The sequence below is a fragment of the Balaenoptera acutorostrata genome, chromosome 2 (assembly GCF_949987535.1).
Source record: "Balaenoptera acutorostrata chromosome 2, mBalAcu1.1, whole genome shotgun sequence".
Lineage (NCBI taxonomy): Eukaryota > Metazoa > Chordata > Mammalia > Artiodactyla > Balaenopteridae > Balaenoptera > Balaenoptera acutorostrata.
Window position 1 is genome coordinate 52,580,668 of NC_080065.1, and position 25,178 is coordinate 52,605,845.

General features: G+C 33.7%; 1 protein-coding gene across 2 annotated transcripts in view; it reads left to right on the plus strand.

Annotated features, from left to right (window-relative positions):
- Positions 1 to 25,178, plus strand: part of IPO11 (importin 11) — a 215,814-nt gene that overhangs the window by 57,379 nt on the left and 133,257 nt on the right. For both annotated transcript variants that reach the window (XR_009007224.1, XM_007176049.2), the window contains exons 8-17: positions 1,325 to 1,383; positions 6,500 to 6,548; positions 8,016 to 8,086; positions 10,690 to 10,882; positions 11,739 to 11,891; positions 13,206 to 13,249; positions 14,686 to 14,776; positions 16,893 to 16,940; positions 17,723 to 17,828; positions 21,078 to 21,204. Coding sequence is in view for 1 of the 2 variants with exons in the window: in XM_007176049.2 (XP_007176111.2) it covers positions 1,325 to 1,383; positions 6,500 to 6,548; positions 8,016 to 8,086; positions 10,690 to 10,882; positions 11,739 to 11,891; positions 13,206 to 13,249; positions 14,686 to 14,776; positions 16,893 to 16,940; positions 17,723 to 17,828; positions 21,078 to 21,204 (941 nt within the window). In the remaining variant the exon portion in view is untranslated. The remainder of the gene's footprint in view (positions 1 to 1,324; positions 1,384 to 6,499; positions 6,549 to 8,015; positions 8,087 to 10,689; positions 10,883 to 11,738; positions 11,892 to 13,205; positions 13,250 to 14,685; positions 14,777 to 16,892; positions 16,941 to 17,722; positions 17,829 to 21,077; positions 21,205 to 25,178) is intronic.

Sequence of the window (25,178 nt, forward strand, 5' to 3'; positions counted from 1 at the left end):
TTTTGGAAATTAAGCTCTGGTTGGTTGCATCGTTTGCAAACATTTTCTCCCAGTCTGTAGGTTGTCTTTTCATTTTGTTTATGGTTTCCTTTGCTGTGCAAAAACTATAAGTTTGATTAGGTCCCATTTGTTTATTTTTGCTTTTATTTCTTTTGCCTTGGGAGACTGACCTAAGAAAACATTGGTACGATTTATGTCAGAGAATGTTTTGCCTATGTTCTCTTCTAGGAGTTTTATGGTGTCATGTCTTATATTTAACTCTTTAAGCCATTTTGAGTTTATTTCTCTGTATGGCGTGAGGAAGTATTCTAACTTCATTGATTTACATGCGGCTGTCCAGCTTTTCCCGACACCACTTGCTAAAGAGACTGTCTTTTCTCCATTGTATATTCTTGCCTCCTTTATTGAAGGTTAATTGACTGTAGGTGTGTGGGTTACACTGCCCTTAGACTTCACCTCATGAACACTAAGTCTTTAGTTATATAGAAAGCAATGCTGTCTATAAAGTTGTTTTCTTACAGTGAAGTGACTTTAAATTTGATAATATAAGGTGGTAGTCTTACGCTGCTATCATGCTTGTTGTTACTGAATTCTGCTAAGTGTTTTACATATATTGTACTATTGAATTCTTTAATAACCCTATGCAGTAGGACTTATAACCATATTTTATAGATGAGGAATGTGAGATCAGAAAAGTTGTCCAAAATAATACAGTTTTAGACATTGGAGCTACGATTTAAGTCTAGATCTGACTTCAAATCTGTTAATCCTGCTTGTCTCCCTGTGTACATCAGTTTACTCATAAAATGTGTGATGCTTGTAACTGAGCACTGTAGTTTATTCCAGATTTGGAAATTGAGTTTAATCTTTTTATCCCTTTTTGGAGGTACTATATTTTCATTAATGTAGCCTAAAACTGAATAAAGCTTTTCGGTCACTGTTGAGTCATAGTTTCAAGTTTATGGAATAGAGGTAACCTTCTCAACTTAGCCTGTAGGTGTTATTGCAAGTGAGAAGTACTAACAGTTATGTAAATTGAACTAAATTTTGCAGTATGGTTTTAAAAAACATGAGTAGTTACGATAAGTGAGAAGAACATTGCTTCTTAGTCACAATAACTGGGGTTTAGTTCCATCTTTCCCACTTCATAACCAACCAGTGACCAGGAGTTACCTTTCTTTATCTATTAAATGAAAGGATTAAGCTAGATTAACCTCCAGGCTTGATGAGGCTTTGTGATTCTGAGTCTATTATGATTATGATTTTAATAGGAAAAAATATGAAAAAAAAAAAGATGTAAGTAAAGCTTGATTTTACTTTTCAGTGCTGCGTAAGTTAACTGTTAATGGATTCGTGGAACCTCATAAGAATATGGAGGTGATGGTAAGTGAAAGAAGTCGTTTAATTTTTGTAACTTCGGAAAAGTGCTTGGTATTTTCCTGAATGTTATAAAGTTTATTCTTTTTACTTGGCATTCATTTAAAAGTTTTTTATTAAATGACCACCTAGTGTTTTACTATTTTGTATATATTATACTACAGTTTTAGACTTGTGATCTGTTTTCAGACATACAGAAAATATGTTAAAGCAGCAATATTATGTGAAGGAGAGGAAGTAGAACTAGGATGGTTCTCAAGATGCCGTGGTGCATTGAGAGTGTTACTTTGAATTTGAATTCAAGTGAACTCTTGTGAATTTGAATGCTATGATAACATTACCAGGGTCAGTGTAGATTGATTTATATCCTTGATATTTTCCTTTGTCTGTTTTTATGTACTTAAAATGTGTTTTTTTCCCCTTGAATCATAACATTTATGCTCTTTTGCAATCAATTAAAAGTTATGTGTATAAGAGGGGAAAACTCCATTGATAAGCCCAACAAGTTGTGAAATATATTCATTTTTGGTATCACGTCATCGGCTTTTTCTATATGCAAAAATATATAGCTGCATAAATTTTATTCCTAAACAAAATGGAATTGTATCATACTTGCTCAGATCTATATTAGTTTTCACAGTGAGTTTAGGTTAGCTAAGATGTTACTCTCTGTGGATTGTCTTGGGGGCTGCATAGGAATTGTGGAAAGAGTATATTTAATTGGGTCTTTGGGTCTGTCCTACTAGATTTGACCAGAGTCACACTTTTTTTTTTTAATCTTTAGTATATTTTGTATTTCCATAAGATTATGATTGAAATAATGGTTCTATTGTTAAAAGAATTCAAAAACTTTTAATATACATCATTATAATGTAAAGACAATTTTTTTCTATAAAAGCATTATATGCTTATTTTTTTAAAGGTTAAAAAACTCAGAAAAGGAAACAGGAAGTAAGAAATCATTTAAAAACTTACTATCAGAGATATTGCTAACATTTGTTAATTATCCTTTAAGACATCTTATGCATATTCTTTCAGATATACTTTCTTCCTCAATTTTGTATGAATGAGACCTACAAGCTGTTTCCTTACTTGGGGCCGTCTCCTTTCCTTCCTTCCTTCCTCCCTCCCTCCCTCTCTCCCTCCCTTCCTCCCTTCCTCCCTTCCTCCCTCCCTCCCTTCCTCCCTCCCTTCCTTCCTCCCTCCCTCCCTCCCTTCCTTCTTTCATCTATTTATTTATTTTTGGCTGTGTTGGGTCTTCGTTGCTGCGCGCGGTCTCTCTCTAGTTGTGGTGAGTGGGGGCTACTCTTAGTTGCGGTATGTGGGCTTCTCACTGCGGTGGCTTCTCTTGTTGCAGAGCGCGGGCTCTAGGCACGTGGGCTTCAGTAGTTGTGACACACGGGCTCAGTAGTTGTGGCTCGCGGGCTCTAGAGCACAGGCTCAGTAGTTGTGGCACACAGGCTTAGTTACTCTGTGGCATGTGGGATCTTCCCGGACCAGGGCTTGAACCCGTGTCCCCTGCATAGGCAGGTGGATTCTTAACCACTGTGCCACCAAGGAAGTCCACTTGGCTTTTTCTTAAACTCAGTGTATTTGGGATATTTTTCTCATGTCAGTAATATTGTTATATGTCATGTTTTTAATGATTGTATAGTAAATCCATATGATTACTGTCGGTGTACAAATTTTTAAAAAAATGATAAAATTAATCATAGGTTTTCTACAATTTACTTGCCCAGTTATCTGTTGATGACATGTAGGTTGTTTCCAGTTTTTAATTGTTGATGAACGGTATTGGAATGAACATTTGGGTGCATATGTCATTGTGTACTTTTCTAAGTGATCTTCTAGGATAAATTCTCAGAAATGGAAATGTTGGGCTAAAGTGTATGCACACTGATGATATTGATATATATTACCAAATTGCCCGAAGATATATCAAAACCAATCCCAGTTTTAAATACTGATACATTTAAATATCTATATTTATTGCCATGCTGTCAAAAACATTTTCCAGAAACCAGTTTGACAACTCCCCCTCATTGCCCTCACTAGAGTGTAAGTTTCGTGACTGCAGAGACTTTGTTTCATTCACTGTTCACTCCATAGCTTGGAACAATCTCTGCAATATAAAAATGTTCAGTAGTTATTTGTTAAATGAATGACTATATGATATGGTAGAAACATGTTAGAAGGCTCAGTGATTATCTTTATTTGTAATATTCTGAGTATTATAAAATTAACTAAAATACTGAATATGTCAGTTTTTAGTGAAAACGAATTGATTTGAATCATATTTCTGTAAACTAGAATAATAGTTTTCAGTGGATACTATCCATGTTTTGTGAGCCTTTGGCTTTTCCTTGAGAGTCTTTCTTCTGTCTCAGAAATTGTACGTCAACCTTTACTCAGTTATAAATGCTGTGTTGTGGCATTTAATGTATATTGACTAGTTGCAAAGAGAATAGAATTTTAACAAATTATGGACAACTTTTCAAATAACATAAAGATCTTTAAAATAACATGGAATTTAAAAGATGCTTAAGAAACACTATATGATAGTCGTGAGATTTGGGTTTCTGGAGGCAGATAAGTTTGGATTTGAATCTTGGCTTGGCCTTTTCCTGATAACATGGCCTCAGACTATTTACTTATCTTCCTTGATACTGAGTTTCCTTTTTTGTAATACGAGATGAAATAATAGTACATATCCCATTGGATGTTGTGAGGATTAAGGGAGATAATGATTTTTTTTTAAATTAATTTATTTATTTTTGGCTGTGTTGGGTCTTCGTTTCTGTGCAAGGGCTTTCTCCAACTGCGGCAAGCGGGGCCCACTCTTCTTCGCGGTGCGCGGGCCTCTCACTATCGCGGCCTCTCTTGTTGCGGAGCACAGGCTCCAGACGCGCAGGCTCAGTAGTTGTGGCTCACGGGCCTAGTTGCTCCGTGGCATGTGGGATCTTCCCAGACCAGGGCTCGAACCCGTGTCCCCTGCATCGGTAGGCAGATTCTCAGCCACTGCGCCACCAGGGAAGCCCGGAGATAATGATTTTTGTAATGAGTTCAGCAACTAATTAAAGTGCTCTGTAAATTACCATTTAATGATAATTTTAAGGGGTTCTTACTTTATTATTACATAACAATAGTCAAGTTAATTAGTTGATTTGGATTGCAGATTAGTTGGTGGTCTAGTTATATAAATTCCCGATCCTCTTGGTGCGCTTACTAAAATTGATGGCCTTTATAATTTTCTACTCTCTTTAGAGAACCCTGACTGATACACAAATTTTATTTAAAAGAAAATAGAATAAAATTCCTTCTATCTTGTAGCTACTGTATGGGACCGTTGAACCCCTGTATAAATTTAACATACATATGGGATCTCGGTGATTTTATTTTTCCTATATTGAAATATTCTGCCGTTTCATCATCCTAGGAATTATTTTATTGTTAATTATTATTACTTATCATTCTCAACTATGCTTAAAAAGATTGAAATAGTATGAAAATGAAAGAATGATGAGATTGCCAGAGGATAAGGCAATAGTGAAATTAGTTGTTGTCCTGCAGTTTTCTTACTGTGTTGTCTACTGTATTGCATCATCTTTTAGGAAGGTATAAAAGAAGACCACAAACACTATCTCTTTACTATTAGCTTTCATTTAACACAGTCGAGAATTCAGAATTTTTCATTTCCTGCTTGAAATGGCTGAGAAAAGAAAATTAACAGGAAAATGTTTTATAATTTTTACATGAATCTGAAGATGGATGCTCTCAAAGAGACTGGTAGCAGCATTCTAGACCCTAACGATGATAGTGAAATTGTCTAAGTGAAATCCCAGCCTTTGTGTCTTCAGGTGATGATATCCTAGTTGAATTGTCTCAGACTCAGGAATTGATGAGTGAACAATATATTTCTATATTTCAAAGAAGAAATAGAACATTCTGTTCTAGTTAGTCATTCGTCAGGAAGGCCTTCATTGTGTAGTATTTTGTGACAAAAACCTGGACCATCTCTTTTGCTAACAGGACATGTGACATCTTTTATGATGTTTATACACCAAAATTTATTGTTACAAAGAAGTCTGTGGTAATTAAATTCTTAAAAATTTTTAATAAAGTTGTTTTACACTATCCCTTTATATTTATTTCTGTAAAGTTTTTTTTAAATTAATTTACTTTATTTTATTTATTTTATTTTTGGCTGTGTTGGGTCTTTGTTGCTGTGCGCAGGCTTTTCTCTAGTCATGGCAGCAAGGGCTACTTCTTCGTTGCGGCGCGCAGGCTTCTCATTGTTGTGGCTTCTCTTGTAGCAGAGCACAGGCTCTAGGTGCGTGGGCTTCAGTAGTTGTGGCTCGCGGGCTTTAGAGCGCAGGCTCAGTAGTTGTGGCACACGGCCTTAGTTGCTCTGCAGCATGAGGGATCCTCCCAGACCAGGGCTCGAACCCATGTCTCCCCTGCATTGGCAGGCAGATTCTCAACCACTGTGCCACCAGGAAAGCCCTATTTCTGTGAAGTTTTCATAACATTTTAAAATATATATTAAAAGGTAAAGGTGTACTGATCCCATATGATATATGGTGAGTCTTGCCTTCCCTGGTATCTGAAGGCTAATATATTTAATACTTGAGATTGAGAACTCTGCTATAAATAATTGCTACCATTTATTCATATTACGAGTACTTATTATTGCTAAATACCATTCCTGGATTCTGGGATAGAGCAAAATAACAAGGAAAAGTTCTTGGCTCTTAAGGATCTTACATTTTAGTGAGAGGAGACAGATGATAAACAGTATGTCAGGGGGTTATAAGGCTATGAAAAAAAATAAAACAGTAAGGAGAATAGAGAATATTTAGTGAAATAGAATGCTTAATAAATAATTTTTTATTTATTGCAAAATGATTTAGGTTATTTAAATGAGACACTGAGGAGATGAAATACTATAGTTATTTTGTTGTAGAAGACTGAAGACATTATTATAATAATGGAATGATTTTTACTTTATCTAATTTTAACTTTTTAATATGATGTGATAAGTATGTTTTAGTTTCCCTGAAAAAGTGTAAGGTAAAATTATAACAATAAATTGAGACTCTTCAAAAATTTTTTTCTTTTCTAGGGTTTTTTACATGGAATATTTGAACGTCTAAAACAATTTCTGGAGTGCAGTAAGTACTTCCATGATAGTTTTTACTGTAGAATCCTTATTCATTAATAGCTTGCCGCTTGGCACTTGCAAATCTGGAGTGGCTAAAATCTTGTATCTCGGTAATTAATTATCTGAAATTAAATTGGAAGCTCAGCTTTGTCTTCATATACCTGTCTTGTCCTAAGTATTGAGGAAACCTTTTTTAAAAAATAAAATTATTTTGTATCCATTCCTTCCTCTGTATTTCTACTGCTACTACTCTGTTTCGTGCAGACATCCACAACGGTAGTATGTTTAGCAGATAATAAGTGTAGACCCTATGTCAAATGCTGTTTAGACTTTTTATTGATTGTTTCTTTTAGTACATTTTATGTATCTGTTTGATATAAATGTTCTTAAATGGTTACATTCATTTTGTAAATCCCTTGTTTATTAACCTTTACTGACTTACCTGTAGGACCCTTTCTGATCCACTCTCCCACACGAAAGAATTCAGCATTTGCATTTGTGTTGTATTATACTGGTGGTCTGTTTGTTATCCTCTTCTCTTCCCTATGATTATAAGCACCTTTGCTCAGGATGCACACACACATAACATACACAGGATACTCACGAATGCGTGCACACACATGTATGTATAACCTGTATACGTGTATGTTTTTTATGTGTGAGTGTATTGAGAGACTTACTCTCCTGAGAAGATACCTTAGTGTACTCACTTTTAGGGAGTTGCTGATTGTTTTATGTCAGTCATTTTCGGTTTAGTAGAATCATTATTGAGTGTGTTGCCAGGTATTGTTCTGGGTGCTGTGCATGTAAAGATGAATAAGACAGCTCATATAATACAGTTTTTTTTTTCCTAAAAATGATCATTTTCCTCTGGTCATCCCCATGGGGGAAACAGAAGGAAGAATAGAAGTCTTTCCGGGAGAAGAGAATGACATAACTGATGAGACAGAATATGATTAGTATGATTAGGGAGCAAGATAGTTAATGAGCTGATGGACATTATTCTGAATGTACAAAAATTAATTATACCAGGGAAATTATCAGAAGAAAATTGTTAGAAGATATAGGAAAAATAATGATTATGTTAATCTTTGAATTCTTTGTTTTTACTTATGTTGCTTGATAGGTGTTTCAAATATGACTAGTTTAGATTTTGAAACTGTGATTCATGATTTTATGGATAAAATTGCTATCCTTTTACTGTGAAATGGGCTCAGTTTGTATTTTAGGATTAATTTTATGAAATATGGCACTGAGGATTACTGTGTCAAGTACAAGTCTTGGTATTGCTTTTTAAAAACTTAATTTTTATTGTTTATTTGTTTAGAGTTGGGAATACACACTAATGAATTCGTAATGCAAAATGTGCAAAAATAAATCTGACAGTATTTTTGTAAAACGTTTTTTCATTGTCTTGGTTGTGAATTTATAGAATATTATAAATTTTTTACTAATATTTGAAATGTATTTCTAACAGGTAGAAGTATAGGTACAGATAATGTATGTAGAGATAGACTGGAAAAGACCATCATTCTTTTTACTAAAGTGGTAAGTTTTTTTTTTTTTTGATCTTAAGTATGTTTTCTCAGATGAAATGTACATACTCAAATTTAGTAAGGAAAATGATTTTTTAATAAGCATACACTTTCACTTTAGTGTTAAGGTAACTTATTTTCTTACTGTGTATAAGAAAGCTAAAAAAAAATCCCTTGTATCTTGAAGTCTTTAGAATGCATATAAAAATTAAATTTATATACCATATAGCATAGTGTATAAGTCACCTGGATGTAAAAAAAAATCAATCCTAATAAATATTAGAGAAGTTGATTCCCGTAAGGCTCATTATTCTCAAACCCACTGGAAAAAGCAGAGATAAAGAAGACAGCAATGCAGCTCAGCAGAAAGCAGCTAAGATGTCGCAGTAGATAATACTAGGAAGTCGTTATATTCATAATGACAGATTATCATCATTAATATCAGATATCTTTTGAATATAATTATATGGGTGCATTGTACTAGGCAGTGTGTATATATTTCTGATAAAATTAAGTTTTATAAAAAAGAGTAATTTTTACGAAGTTTTGGTCTTGGAAGTTGGGAAAAGTACAAAGAATTGGGTATAGCAGTGAGGAAGACCTGGTTGGAGGACTGCATAGCCCTAAAACAGGTGTTTGAAGATAGGTGGCAATATCTAAATCTGTAGCATATTTTCCCCTTTTCATTGAAGGATCATTAATAGGGTTGAGACTGTCTGTTCCCTGGTGGGGCCGGTGGAGCAAAGGAGTAGAAATGAGCTGTTCTTATTTTTTGTGGTTGGGTAGCAGTTACTTTCAGTTTCAGTTGTCTTCATTTCCAACTCTCATGTTCCAAAGAGCCTCAACAGCAAAGCCCACCTCATCCAAGATCCAGATAAAATTGACTTAGATCCTTTAAGTTAAAAACAAAAAACACATAGCAAAGTAAAACAAAATGATGTGGTTAAGGCAGTGGGGCTACACAGTGTGAGTATATAATACAATTTATGAAATTCATATTTATGGTCTTATGACTTTATTAAAGCTTTTAAAATTGGAACATTTAAAATATGCCTCCAAATAGAACTGAGTAACTTTGAATCGACATGAGGTTTTCACTCAGCTTCAGCAATTCTCAAAGTAAGGTCATGGTCAATTCTGTTTTTACCTGTATGCTGCTTCTCTCTCCTTTCTGTTTGTTTTAAAGCAAAGCCCTGATATCATATAGGATTATCTATAAATATTTGAATATGTGTCTTTAAGTGAAGGATTTAAAAAAAAAACATATAATCTAACAATATTATCACATTTAAAAAGTAGGAATTACTTCTTAATATCAACTAAATATTTAGTCAGTTTTCAGATTTCTCTCATAATTTTTGTTTTTTTTTAAATTTATTTATTTATTTATTTATTTATTGGCTGTGTTGGGTCTTCGTTTCTGTGCGAGGGCTTTCTCCAGTTGCGGCAAGCGGGGGCCACTCTTCTTCGCGGTGTGCGGGCCTCTCACTATCGTGGCCTCTCTTGTTGCGGAGCACAGGCTCCAGACGCGCAGGCTCAGTAGTTGTGGCTCACGGGCCTAGTTGCTCTGTGGCATGTGGGATCTTCCCAGACCAGGGCTCGAACCCGTGTTCCCTGCATTGGCAGGCAGATTCTCAACCACTGCGCCACCAGGGAAGCCCCTCTCATAAATTTTTTATAGTTTTTTTTCAAATAAGGATTCAATAGTGTTGGTTCTCTCTGTCTTTTTTTTTTTTTTCTTGTTACTTATTTGTTGAGGTAACAGATCATTTCCTGTAGAGTTTCCCGTGTTGTGGATTTGGCTGCCTACATCCTGATGTGTTATTTAACATATTTCTTTGTCTCTATATATACCCCTCCTACTCCCATATTTGTTATAAATTTCTAGTTAGATACAGAGGCTTGATCACATTCAGACCTTTTTCTTTTTTTTTTTTGGGAGGAGGGTGGCAATGACAAGAATACTTTACAGGTGATGCTGTGTATTTCCTATTGCATCACATCAGGAAATGCACAGTGTCTGGTTGTCTAAAATTGATGAGTGAGCTATCATAAAGTTCTTCAGTAGCCTTTCCCTTATTTAGCAGCGATTGATGATCATAGCTTAGATCTGTTGTTTGATTAGGGGTTACAAAATGATGGCAATATAATTCTGTTATTCCTTTTGCATTTATTAGCTGGAATTCTTCTATAAGGAAGAAATCTCATCAAATGTTTGATACATTGAAATACAGTTGATGCAGGATACTTTTTTGATTCTTTGCCTTTATCTATTTTTAAAAGCCTATCTTTTGTATACTTGTACTTTTTGTATCACATTTGCCCATTGATATCAAATTAAGTATGAAGAAAGTTTATTTCGAACCTTGTACTAGAAATAATAGAGAGTTCAGGTAATGAGATATAATCTTATTTAATCCACTGTTGTATGATGTATCCCAGGAAGTATATTACACGTCTATTACATGTGAAACTGCATATACATATATACATGGACTTCCCACCAAGGTTCAAAACTTGCTAAAAGTGTTTATAACCAAAGTTATGAGACGTACCTATGAATGATTATATTTCCTATGTGAATTTGATACATTTTAATTTTTTTTTTCTTTATAGCTTTTGGACTTCTTGGATCAGCATCCCTTTTCATTTACTCCTCTAATTCAGAGATCACTGGAATTTTCTGTAAGCTATGTGTTTACAGAAGTTGGTGAAGGCGTTACATTTGAACGATTCATTGTCCAGTGCATGAATCTTATTAAGATGATTGTCAAAAATTATGCTTATAAGCCATCCAAAAACTTTGAAGGTAATGCTTTACTGGTAGTTTTATTTTGTTCACTTCCTTATTTTAATCTAAGCGTGAAGCAATTGCTATTTTTATGTAAGTGTTTTGAAATTCATTTATTTAAGTCTGAAAAATAAAATATTGCTGGGACATGAAATAGAGATAAGGATTTGAGCCTTTAATATGTGAATGCCAGCTTTTAAAAACCATACACTGCATTTAGTAAACTGTCTTTTGCAACACAGTAGAAGATCAGTTGAAGCCCTCCAGTAATCACTGCAGCTCATTTGTAGGCTGTATTTATTTGTACAATTAAAACTTTTCTCTGACCTTGTATAAAGTGACGTTGCTTCTAGACAGGTTAAATTGTTTGTTATATTACAGTTGACCCTCCAACAATGTGGAGGTTAATCTGAGTATAATTTATAGTTGGCCATCTGTATTTGCGGTTCCTATGCATCTGAGGATTCAACCAACCACGGACCGGACCGTGTAGTACTGTAGTATGTACTGTTGAAATATCTGAGTGTAAATGGCCTCGCAAAGTTCAAGGGTAAACTGTATTTGGAATTCATTCATGTACATGTATATCGAGATGAATGAGAAAGTCTTGTAGGACAGAGAGAGAGATACGTAAGTAAGTCACTTCAATATGGTGTGATAATATAGCATGGAAATGTGCAAGCTATAGTGGTAAGACAGAAGCAAGACTGATGTGTGTGTGGTATGAATAAAGGCAAGAGCATCTTTGAGATTTGTCCATAATAGAAATGAAAATTTATACACCACTATATAGGAGGTATTTTTAAATTTAAGTTACATAATCCAACTTGGGTAGAATGTCTGTACAATTAACTTGGAAATTTTATTTTTCTAGATAGCAGTCCTGAAACTCTTGAAGCTCATAAGATTAAGATGACATTCTTCACATATCCCACTTTGACAGAGATATGTAGAAGATTAGTCTCTCATTATTTTCTGTTAACTGAAGAAGAACTGACAATGTGGGAAGAAGACCCAGAAGGCTTTAGTAAGTATCCGTTTTTCAGTTTTCGCATGATTCTTTTCCCCCTTCCATCAATAGATATCATTTATTTGAAAGATAGGTATAATAACACTATTTGAATGTAGTACTTTTGTTCTGAGAATCTTGGTTTTTAAAAGTTAGCTTATCATTCTCTCTTTATTAGCCATTAGTACAAATTGAGAAGGAGAAAATGAATGCTTGTTCAAGTATATAGAATTTTTTCCAAAAAGATAAAATTTTTTAGATGTTATGAATATATTCTGTAGTTTAAAACAAAAATATAAAATTAACTGTCTTTCTCTATTATCTTTGTGGTTCATTCTGTATTATTTTTTATTTGTAGAAATTTTTACTTCAGAAAGAAGTTTGGAGATGAAAATTTCTGAATTGCCGAATGGATTACCTATTTAAGTTTTAATTTAAAATTAATTTTTTGATGATTAAAATGTTTTTATAGGAGTTCTTTTTATCTATATGAATTTTAGTACTAGATAGAATATCAGGTCCTTTGCTACAGAAAATCAAGGAATGTGTGCCTGATAAAGTACCTGTGTGTGAATGAAGTGTTCGTGTGTGAATTGCTTCAGCCATGGTCAGACATAGGCTAGATTTTAACCTCTACTTATCCCTTTGGCTGGGTGCCTTTGTGTAGTTATACACGTTTCCAATATTTTTAGAACACCTTGAACATTTCTGTAAGACTTATCTTTTTTCTCTTTTTCATTTAAAAATATTTTAATCCATTTAGAAAATACAGCACTACACTGTATAATGCATATTTTGTTTTTGCTTTTTCTCTTAAAGTCTTATGCTTCTTATTGCTTTTTTTATGCAGTAATAGAATATTATAACATGAAACACTAAATCCCTAGCGTTTTAAAAGTCCCTGAAGTATTTTACTTTAAATATAGGAAATTATGGAAAATGTGACTAATCATTTGAACTTGTAAAACATCATTATTGTATAAAATGATTCTCAGGATTGTAATGATAGTGTATCAGGTGATGTTGCATACTCTGGGAGTGACAAGTACTTTGAGCTTTCCTCCATACAGAGTTTTAATGAAAGTGAGAATGCTTATGGATATGAGCACTTGATAGATGACTATGATGTACACAGATAAGATCTGTAGGTTATAGTAAAGAAATCTTTGTAAGGCCTTGTGTTCCCAAGCATGCACTCTCAGTGTTATTTTAAAGCAGTTCACAGCTATATTATATTGATATTATTTAAAGTCTTTGTTTTCCAAACTGAGATTTTGGAAACATCATTATTGCATTTGTGGAGAGCATCATTTGTTATATTTTTAATTGCAGCAGTGGAAGAAACAGGAGGAGATTCTTGGAAATACAGTTTGAGGGTGAGTATTGATTGAAAGAAAAATTGATAGGGAAAAGTTTAATGCTTCTGTAACTCTTAGTAGAGAATGATACTCTATTGAAGATTTCAAGCATTAAGTCAGACAGATAGGGAACATATATTCATAATTGCAAGAGTCCATATTTGAGAGGAAAGTACTTAATTAAATTATGAACTTAGATCTGAAAATTTTTTTTAAGTTGGAGCTTTGCAAACTGAATTTTTCTTCATTTTACAGATTGATTGGGAAATAACTGTTGTTGCAGAAGTAGGAAATGTTTTTGCAGTGAAAGCTACCTTTTTTTGGCTAGAATGATTTTTTTCCTCCTAAGTATTTCAGTAATTATAAAGCTTCTTTTGATACATTATTTCTCTTACTACCTAGTATGATTCTCAGAGACCAGCCCATTGCTCTTAGTTATAGAATGCTTTTTAAATATACATTTATTGATAAGGCCAACATTTGAGGAAGATTTATCAAATGTGGTCTTTGAACTATTCTTTTTGTTGTGTTTACATAATTTACGTAATTTGCCATTATTTTCCTAAACGTGTGTTACTGTTTTTAGTTTCATAAGCTTCCATAGAAAATATTAGTACTTAAAAGTTTTTAAAAAAAATTTTACTGCTTTAAGTTTTTAAAACTTTCTCTTATGGAAAATGTTAAACATATTAAAAAATAGAATAATATCATGAACTCTTCTGTATTCAAAACCTAGTTTATCAGTTATCAACTCATGGCTAGTCTTGTTTCATAGAAGCACTCTTTTACAAACCACTTAGATTATTTTGAAGTAAATATCTGAGATGACATGTCATTTCATCTGTACATATTTCAGTCTGTATATCTGTAAGATTCCTTTTTAAACATAAAGCACAATACCTTCAAAATTTAATTTTACTTTATACTATGAAACATATCTAGTGATTCAGTACTTTTAAGAATGAAAATGAATCATTCTTTTTATTTGTGATTTCTTTTTGTGTCTGTTAAAGGAAGAACAACTCTGGTGAATTGAATTCATGAATTGCTGTTGTTACTTAGGTCATTGCCAAGAAAATATACAGATTTTAACATATTAATTCCTGGACAGTCATTTATAATTCTGTAAATGAATGTGGCTCCAGATTGCATTTTAGATTTAAAGAATTATTAATTAAAAATGTAAATTTCTCCTCTCCACAGTTTGGTGTTTTGGAATGCATAATGCCAAATGATTGAAATAGTGAAATAAACGTTCCATGTTAAGAATTTAATTATTAAATTTGATTTTATTTCCGACTGTGTTTACAAAAAACAGCAATAAACTTTTTTTCAAAAAACATCAAGAATTGGAAACATAGAGTTTTAAGAATGAGTATTCTTTGCTTTAATGTAGAATTAATCAATGCAATATACCATTGTTTTCATTAGAAATTTATTTTTTTCCCCAACAGCCATGCACTGAAGTATTATTTATAGATATATTCCATGAATATAATCAGACTCTGACTCCTGTACTTTTAGAAATGATGCAAACACTTCAAGGTGAGGTATATTTTGTGATACTTTGATTTATCTTTTAATTAGTGTTCAGTAAAATATTTTGAGTGCCTACTATGTGCAGTGCACTATTTCCTAGATCATATAGTAGACATGAATTTGAGAAAGACAGAATGTGTGCTTTTCTGAAAGAGTGGCCTTCAAGATAGAAAACAAGGATGGGCAATTCACAAATGAGATAGGCCTTGAATGTGGTAATTAGATTTTGCTGTGATAAGCATACTAGCAGCATAAACAAAATAGCAGTCAAGTATATTGGCTGGAGAAATAGCCTATTTGGAGCATGCTGTAGGAAGTAGTGGGAGAAAAAGTTAAAATAATAAATGTTAGCCTTAGAATGGTGGCAGTGGGAATGGAAAGAAGGTAATGGATTTAAGAGAAAATGATGAAGTGAAATTTTTAGCACTTGATCATTGTACTTTGTACACAAGTAATTAAATTTTTTAACTATCACAAGTGATTTATCATTTTTTTAGTTATTTTTATTATCAGAGTATAGATGATTTACAATGTTATGTTAGTTTCTGCTGTACAGCAAAGTGAATCAGTTATACATATACATATGTCCACTCTTTTTTAGATTCTTTTCCCATATAGGTCATTAGAGTATTGAGTAGAGTTCCCTGTGCTACACAGTAGGTTCTTATTAGTTATCTATTTTATGTATAGTAGTGTGTGTATGTCAGTCCCAATCTCCCAATTTATCCCTACCCCACCCCCCTTTGCCCCTTGGTAACCATAAGTTTGTTTTCTACATCTGTGACTCTATTTCTGTTTTGTAAATAGGTTCATTTGTAAAAAATGATTTATCACTGACTAGTCTGCTGTACTGTAAATTTCAGAGAGGAGGCCGTGAACACATCTGTGTTGTTCACACCTTGTTCCCAGTGCCTAGCACACCCAGTAACTGTTGATTGACTTTTGGCAATTAACTGACTGTGCTGGGCAGGGGAAAGCTATCAAAGACTATCCTGAACTTTATAGTGTCTTAAACAGATTATTTGATTGGTTTGGGCAGGAGTCACATTATAAGGGTTCAAGTATTGAGTAGGTGGTAATGTAAGGAAATAACAGCAAGAGAACCTCCTGTAGAGAAGGAGATTCCTGATCTTGTTTGTAGTATTATAAAGGGTAGCTCACTTTTTAGGCTTTTGTTTTCTCAAAAATTTAATAGAGTATTCCTGCTTAAGTTATAAACCAAGGGAAGAAATGAGCTATCCGTCAAGTTTTTTGTGTTCATTTTTAAAGATAATTTGAATATTAATTGTATTTTCAATTTTTCTTGAACCACTGTAGGAAAGTGGGTAAGCTAATTAGGTTACACTGCAGTAAGTTGCTCTATGGTGGTAAGGTTTTCAGTGATTTCAGTTATTTTCTTTCTAGTTCTGGAGCGATTTGCTTATTTAGGGCTGTACTTAACTCTAGTAATTGGACTAGTGAGCTTAAGAAATCATATTTAACAGCAGAAAGGTGCTTTGATAAACTTGCTAGAAAACTTTCTATTCTAAAGAAATATACTTACTAAGTAAACTGTCTTTTTTCCTGTCTTAACCATGGTAGTCTCCTTTCTGGAGAGTAGTGCAGAGACTGCCAGCTTTTTATTCTGAAGTTTTCACATTATGTAATGGCTCTCATTTTTCTGTTTGTACTTTACATTTTGTTGTTAACCCTTTAATGTATTGTCATAACCTGGTTTATTTTTTATGTTTAGAACTTCTTGTGTGAATTGCCTATACTTGTTCTTTTTTTTTTTTTTCCTATTGTGGGATTCATCTTTTTATTCTTTCTAAGAATTTTCTCTTATAATCAGGGTATAATACAATAGTTAGCAATTTGGTATATATTTTTCTAGAACGCTGCTTGACATAACATTTTCCATATATGTTATAATGATTTTTTAAAATTGTAATATGGCTTTACATGTTGTATCTGTGTTCTCTAACGGTGATGGTAACAAAACTTAAACTTTCTCTTTACACCTACATGTATGTTTAATATCACAAAATATATTGTACTTAATGAATTGAGAAACTAACAAATTGAGTTTAAATATCTTTTAAAAACTAGTTTTATTTACCTTTACTGATACTTATTTTTTCAGGGCCCACTAACGTGGAAGATATGAATGCACTGTTAATCAAAGATGCTGGTATGTTAAACGAAAACGATTTAGAAACTTTTCTTCAGAAGATGGTGTGTCTCTTTTGTAACAGGTGTTAATGCTGGGAGAGTTGGGATACAAAGATACCTAAAATTTAGGAGCTATCTGGTGGTGGAGATAGTCAAGTAAACAGACAGTTGATTATAACATAGTATCAGTTGATTAATGCTACAATAGGTGGTAATTATGTAGTACTGTGGAAAACTACAAGGTAGTTTTGGTGTACCCAGGGAAAGGCTCCTAAAGAAGTCTTCTGTGAGGGCACAGGATAAGTGAGAGTTAATAAGGGGGAGGGGGCGGTTCCAGACAGAAGGAGCAGTAGGGACAGAAGCTTGAAGGGAAGAGGAACAAGCCCAGTTAAGTTTTGAATTGGGTGTATTTTGGTTTAATTGGAACATGGAGTTTAATGGGTTGTGGTGAGAGAAGAGGCTGGAAAGAGGGTAATTAGGGACCCCATAGCATAAAATATTGCATCTATTTGGAAGCAGATGTTGTTTTTATAATTTTTATAATTTGACTTAAATATTTTTAAATGAGTGTAATTTTCTGTTTGAAAGCACTAAGGAGTATTTAAGAAAAACAAAAAGTAACTTAAATAATGTTTCTAAAATGTCTTTAAATAATTTCCCAGATTAACATATTGTAGATTTCCCTCTATTAACATATTACATATTTCAAAGTAGTCCTTAAGGCTTATTTCCTTGCATAAGGACAATTAGCATTTTGCCCAGTATCTGAAATTAAATTTTTTTTTTAAATCTTCTTCTTAGTGTATAATGCTGTTGGATTAGCGGCTTATGAGCTGTTTGACAGTGTTGATTTTGATCAGTGGTTTAAAAACCAGCTTCTTCCAGAATTACAAGTCATTCACAATAGGCAAGTATAAAACCTTGTGTTTGTTATATACTTATTTTATCTTATTGATTTTCTAATGAAAACAAGAAGGCATTAAAATTGCTTAATTTTAAAAAAGTCATAGTATGACTTAGCTGATAGTGTCTAGTGTAGAAAGGAATAAGACTTGTGAATCTTATAACTGAAAAATAAGCAAAATCGTTTCTTGTTATTTTACTTCAAATGTGAATTGTGACATGTATGAAGTGTTTGATGTTAGATAAGCTAGTTTTCAGGAGGAAATTTTTGTTTGTTTTGTTTTTTTGTGTTTTTTTGAATTTTATTTATTTTTTATACAGCAGGTTCTTATTAGTTATCTATTTTATACATGTTAGTGTATACATGTCAGTCCCAATCTACCAATTCATCCCATCACCACCCCCTCGCCTCCCACCCCCGCTTCCCCCCCTTGGTGTCCATATGTTTGTTCTCTACATCTGTGTCTGTATTTCTGCCTTGGAAACCAGTTCATCTGTACCATTTTTATAGATTCCACACATATGCGTTAATATGCGATATTTGTTTTTCTCTTTCTGACTGACTTCACTCTGTATGACAGTCTCTGGGTCCATCCACGTCTCTACAAATGACCCAATTTCGTTCCTTTTTATGGCTGAGTAATATTCCATTGTATATATGTACCACATCTTCTTTATCCATTTGTCCGTTGATGGGCATTTAGGTTGCTTCCATGACCTGGCTATTGTAAATAGTGCTGCAGTGAACACTGGGGTGCATGTGTCTTTTTGAATTATGGTTTTCTCTGGCTGTATGCCCAGTAGTGGGATTTGCAGGAGGAAATTTTATGCAAAGGTAACAGAAGATGGAGATCTCTGAATTCTAGAAAGAAATTGTGTACAAAAGGAAGCCAGTTGGAGACTTAGCAGAGGCTAGGCCTGATGCCAGAAGTAGCCTAACCAAAGTAACATCCATCAAAGGTGACTGCCTTGGGATCACACGGAGAGAGCATACTGCAAGTCTTTGGGGAGGAGGAGTTGCAGAGACACCATGGCAAAAAGTATTTGGACACACTTTAGGCTTGTATTGAGGTGCCTAATTCAATAGTACAGATCTATCTGACATTTAGTAGGATTTTTGCCCAATTCTTCTGTTGAATATACATTTAAATACTTGCCTAATTATTTTAATTTTAGGTACTGAATGAGTAAAATGGAAGGGAAAGGGTCTTTCATAATTTTTACAAATTTTCCTTCATTTAAAATTAGACACCTAAAAATAATTCCAAGATACTTTTTTCTTGTTTTGAATCGTGCAGTTCTAGTGATTTATTTCTGTAGATGTGGTACTTGTCAGGATGCCTAGCATGTAGTCATAGATCAGTTAACATATCTTGACTACTTTAATAAATGAATAGAAAACTATCCATATATGAATCATTTTATAAATATTTGGAGCCATAGAATTGTAGAGCTGGAGACGCTTTAAAAGTAATTTTGACCATTAAGTAGCTATCCATTCAGTTATTCAATCATTATTCAATCAAATATTTTCAGCCCTGGAATTTGCTGTGTCCTGTAGAGGCAGTGGTGACTAAGATGGGCTTCAATTCTGCCCTCAGAGAGCTAGTGAGCCTTTGATGGAGAGAAAGCCTTTAGTAGGGAGACACGTGTTGTGCACTTTGATTGTCCTTAAACCCTTATAGGCTGTTTAGTCTAGACCAGTCAACCATGTATTAATTACATGTTGAAATGATAATATTTTGGATATATTGCAATAAATAAAAATATTAAATTTTCACATGTATCTTTTTACTTATTTTAATGTGGGTACTAACAAATTTAAAATTGCATATTTGGCTTGCATTATATTTCTTTTGGACAGAACTGAACTAGACCAGTATTTCTCAAACTTTAATGTCCATATGAATCACCTGGTGATCTTGTTAAAATGCAGGTTCTGGTTTAGGTTATCGGTCTGGGTCAGATTGTGTGATTCTGTCACACTTCCAGATAATGATACTGCGGTCCAGGAACCACACTTTGAGGAACAAACTGACTCCTATTCTTAACTTTGCCCAGAAGTGACTGTCATCTTGGAATTTGAACCTTTCTGAGCTTCATTCTCTTTGTCGAGAACAGAGTGTTGAATGTGGTAGTCCCAGAGATCTCAGTCCAAAATTAAAGGCTCTGTGGTTCCTTCATTTACTCTACACAAGTCTTGTTTACTTCCACCTCTGGGACTTTGTTCAAATTGTCCCTGTCCCCTGAAGTGGCATCTTTTCAGTTTTTTGCCCCAAATGCTATTTATCTTAAAGACTGTTCAAATCCCATCTCCCTCTGCCTGCTCTTCTCTCTTTCGTTTCTGCAATCCTAGTATATAGTTTTGTGGTCTTTAATTCTTTTAGGTACGTTAAACATTTTGAAAGCAGGGAATACACTTCTTTTGGAACTTTAATGAGTAATTCTTTTTACGTGTTTACTCATATAAGATTATAATTTTCTTAAAAATATGGTATATTCATTAGTTTACTACATTTTTCACCCAGAAATGAATATCATCTTGCCACTAAAATAAATAGAATATCAAGAAGAGACTTTGTGGGTGGAATTCTTGGACACAAGTGATTTTTCTCTTTGCCTAAAGAACCTTCCTTTTCTTTAGCAAAGATGGCCATAGAGAAACAAATATATGTACATGTTGCTGTAAATGTTCTATAACTTTAAAAATACAAATCATTATTTTGGTAATCTGAGTCACAATTTGTAATTGGGCACCTTTTACAAAATTAGAAACTTTAGCTGAAATCAATATAAATTTATATGAATATTTTGTATAAGTCTAGAAATTTCTCACAGTGTTCTGAAAATAACCTTTATGAGATTAACAGAATTGGAATTGGAAAATTCCTTTATTATTACTTTTTGGGGCCTCTCCAGCCTTAGGGTTTGGAACATTAGCTAGTTATACCTATTGAGATTAACTTTTTTTGGTTACTTTAAGGAATAGAAGTGGACGTGGTTTTTATGTACATAACTATGTTGTAATTCTTTAATACAAAATAATCAGATTTACAGTATAAGAATTTTCAGTTTTTTAAATCAGAACTTTGTTAGTATTTATACTGTGGTACATTTAAAGTGCTTTTAAACTTTTATATAAAAATGCATATTGCTTTCTTACTACATTTTAGATTTAAACGATGAAATATACTAAGTGAAATAGGCTTCTTAAAATATTTAACATTTTAATTTCATGATTTTCCCTATCTAGGTATAAGCCATTGCGACGCAGGGTGATTTGGCTCATTGGTCAGTGGATTTCTGTGAAATTCAAGTCTGACTTAAGACCCATGTTATATGAGGCAATTTGTAACTTGCTTCAGGATCAAGACTTAGTGGTATGTTGCTTAAAGGTTTTAAAAGAGTTAAGTTTAACATATGTTAAAGTTCAAATTCAGAAATGGTTTATATCTTTCTTTAGAATGTTGGTGGCCTTTCAGTGCTGTAGTTATTCCTTGGTGAGTAGTTTGATTTGAGGGAAGAAAGTCCTTTGATTATTTTTTGCCCTTCTCATCACTAGTAAATGAAAAAAAATTTAACCAAACTCTACTAATCTAAAATTATTTATAATTTTTTAATAAGAATAAAAGAAGGCATTTAAAAAAATCCTTTTATAGCTTTACGTGTCCTTTTTCTTATTCAGGATAGAATTTGTCATTTTTACATTTAAGATAACACCATGATCTGTTTCACCCTTACTATTGATTTTTTCTTTGTCTCTCAGTTTTGAGGGTTTTTTTTGTTTTGTTTGACTTTGGAATTGTTTCGTTTAGGACTTTATGTATAGTGTTCACATAATATTCTTGATTTTGTGTTACTGAAAACTTGATAATGACGTCTTCGTTGCTTCTTTTGTTCCCCTTCAAGGCAAGTAGGTGTGCTGCTTTATTATATATCAGTTACTCAGAGGGCTTTTTTTTTTTTTTTTAATATTTATTTATTTATTTGGTTGCGCCAGGTCTTAGTTGCGGCAGGCAGGCTCCTTAGTTGTGGCAGGCAGGCTCCTTAGTTGTGGCATTCGAACTCCTAGTTACGGCATGCATGTGGAATCTAGTTCCCTGACCAGGGATCGAACCCAGGCCCCCTGCATTGGGAGCGCAGAGTCTTATCCACTGCGCCACCAGGGAAGTCCCCAAAGAGGTTTTTTAAAAGAAGTTCAACATAGTGTGGAACAGTATCCTCCCCCCACCCCACCCCCACTGTTGGTACTTTATTTTATGCCTGAGTAAGTATATTCATGACTTACTGTACATTTTCTTTGTCTTGTGCTTAGGTTTGACTCCAGCATAGTCTTTAAAAAGTGAATCTGGTTGATTTTTTTTTTTTTCTGAGCTTCTAATTATTTTTAGATAAAATTAAGTGATTCCTCCCCCCCCAAATTATGCTAAGATCTTGTTTAATCATTTCTCAATATACCACCTTTTAAAAAAATTTCGAACCTACCCGATTATCCTGTTTTTTAGCAAAGGCTTGGGTCATACTTTTCTTGTTTTCACATGTGTGCCACGATAATATAAACTACTTTTCATGTTCAACGAAGGAAAACATAATTAGAGAAGTTATGAAATTAAGAAAACATTATAATTGCAGAAGCAATAGTACATTCTAAAAGCAAATAGAACTGATTTTTGGATTTTCTACTTAAATGTTACCTACTTTGTGTAAATAATTGAGAATTTACTCTAAATATCATTCTGTAATTATTAAATAGTTTAAGCATCCCGTGCTTAAACAAGGGAATCCGGTTTTATTTTACCATGTTTAAATTCTTAGAAGTTTGTTAATATAATAAAACTTAGCTGTTTCTAAGAGTACTATTTGCTAGAATTAATTTACTTTTGTAATAGCTTTAGAATAAAGCATTTGTAAGATTTAAGTTTTGTTTTCCTAGTTGGAAATATTATTTGCTGTTCTATTAGTGGTATCAGAGAGAAGACATTAAATGCTTTATGAAAGTGTTACAAAAGATTTAAATTTCAGGTCAGTTTTCTGTGGGAAAGAGAGAAATTTCTTGGATCTTATATTCTTTTTTTTTTTTTTTTTTTAATGTCTGAAACATTTATATTAACATATTTCCATACAAATAACCCAATGAAAGTTTAGTATTAGTTGTTTTGTTTGTTTTTTTATACTGCAGGTTCTTATTAGGCATCAGTTTTATACACATCAGTGTATACATGTCAATCCCAATCGCCCAATTCAGCACACCACCATCCCCACCTCATCGCAGTTTTCCCCCCTTGGTGTCCATATGTCCATTCTCTACATCTGTGTCTCAACTTCTGCCCTGCAAACTGGCTCATCTGTACCATTTTTCTAGGTTCCACATACATGCATTAATATACGATATTTGTTTTTCTCTTTCTGACTTACTTCACTCTGTATGACAGTCTCTAGATCCATCCACGTCTCTACAAATGACTCAATTTCGTTCCTTTTTATGGCTGAGTAATATTCCATTGTATATATGTACCACAACTTCTTTATCCATTCGTCTGTTGATGGGCATTTAGGTTGCTTCCATGACCTGGCTATTGTAAATAGTGCTGCAATGAACATTCGGGTGCACGTGTCTTTTTGAATTACGGTTTTCTCTGGGTATATGCCCAGTAGTGGGATTGCTGGGTCATATGGTAATTCTATTTTTAGTTTTTTAAGGAACCTCCATATTGTTCTCCATAGTGGCTGTATCAATTTACATTCCCACCAACAGTGCAAGAGGGTTCCCTTTTCTCCACACCCTCTCCAGCATTTGTTGTTTGTAGATTTTCTGATGATGCCCATTCTAACGGGAGTGAGGTGATACCTCATTGTAGTTCTGATTTGCATTTCTCTAATAATTAGTGATGTTGAGCATCTTTTCATGTGCTTCGTGGCCGTCTGTATGTCTTCTTTGGAGAAATGTCTATTTAGGTCTTCTGCCCATTTTTGGATCGGGGTGTTTGTTTCTTTGATATTGAGCTGAATGAGCTGTTTATATATTTTGGAGATTAATCCTTTGTCCGTTGATTCATTTGCAAATATTTTCTCCCATTCTGAGGGTTGTCTTTTCGTCTTGTTTATGGTTTCCTTTGCTGTGCAAAAGCTTTGAAGTTTCATTAGGTCCCACTTGTTTATTTTTGTTTTTATTTCCATTACTCTAGGAGGTGGATCGAAAAAGATCTTGCTGTGATTTATGTCAAAGAGTGTTCTTCCTATGTTTTCCTCTAAGAGTTTTATAGTGGCCAGTCTTATATTTAGGTCTCTAATCCATTTTGAGTTTATTTTTGTGTATGGTGTTAGGGAGTATTCTAATTTCATTCTTTTACATGTGGCTGTCCAGTTTTCCCAGCACCACTTATTGAAGAGACTGTCTTTTCTCCATTGTATATCTTTGCCTCCTTTGTCATAGATTAGTTGACCATAGGTGCGTGGGTTAATCTCTGGGCTTTCTATCTTGTTCCATTGATCTATGTTTCTGTTTTTGTGCCAGTACCATATTGTCTTGATTACTGTAGCTTTGTAGTATAGTCTGAAGTCAGGGAGTCTGATTCCTCCAGCTCCATTTTTTTGCCTCAAGACTGCTTTGGCTATTCGGGGTCTTTTGTGTCTCCATACAAATTTTAAGATGATTTGTTCTAGCTCCGTAAAAAATGCCCTTGGTAATTTGATAGGGATTGCATTGAATCTGTAGATTGCTTTGGGTAGTATACTCATTTTCACAATGTTGATTCTTCCAATCCAAGAACATGGTATATCTCTCCATCTGTTGGTATCATCTTTAATTTCTTTCATCAGTGTCTTATAGTTTTCTGCATACAGGTCTTTTGTCTCCCTAGGTAGGTTTATTCCTAGGTATTTTATTCTTTTTGTTGCAATGGTAAATGGGAGTGTTTCCATAAATTCTCTTTCAGATTTTTCATCATTAGTGTATAGGAATGCAAGAGATTTCTGTGCATTAATTTTGTAACCTGCAACTTTACCATATTCATTAATTAGCTCTAGCAGTTTTCTGGTGGCAGTTTTAGGATTCTCTATGTATAGTATCATGTCATCCGCAAACAGTGACAGTTTTACTTCTTCTTTTCCAATTTGTATTCCTTTTATTTCTTTTTCTTCTCTGATTGCCGTGGCTAGGACTTCCAGAACTATGTTGAATAATAGTGGTGAGAGTGGACATCCTTGTCTCGTTCCTGATCTTAGAGGAAATGCTTTCAGTTTTTCACCATTGAGAATGATGTTTGCTGTGGGTTTGTCATATATGGCCTTTATTATGTTGAGGTAGGTTCCCTCTATGCCCACTTTCTGGAGAGTTTTTATCAGAAATGGGTGT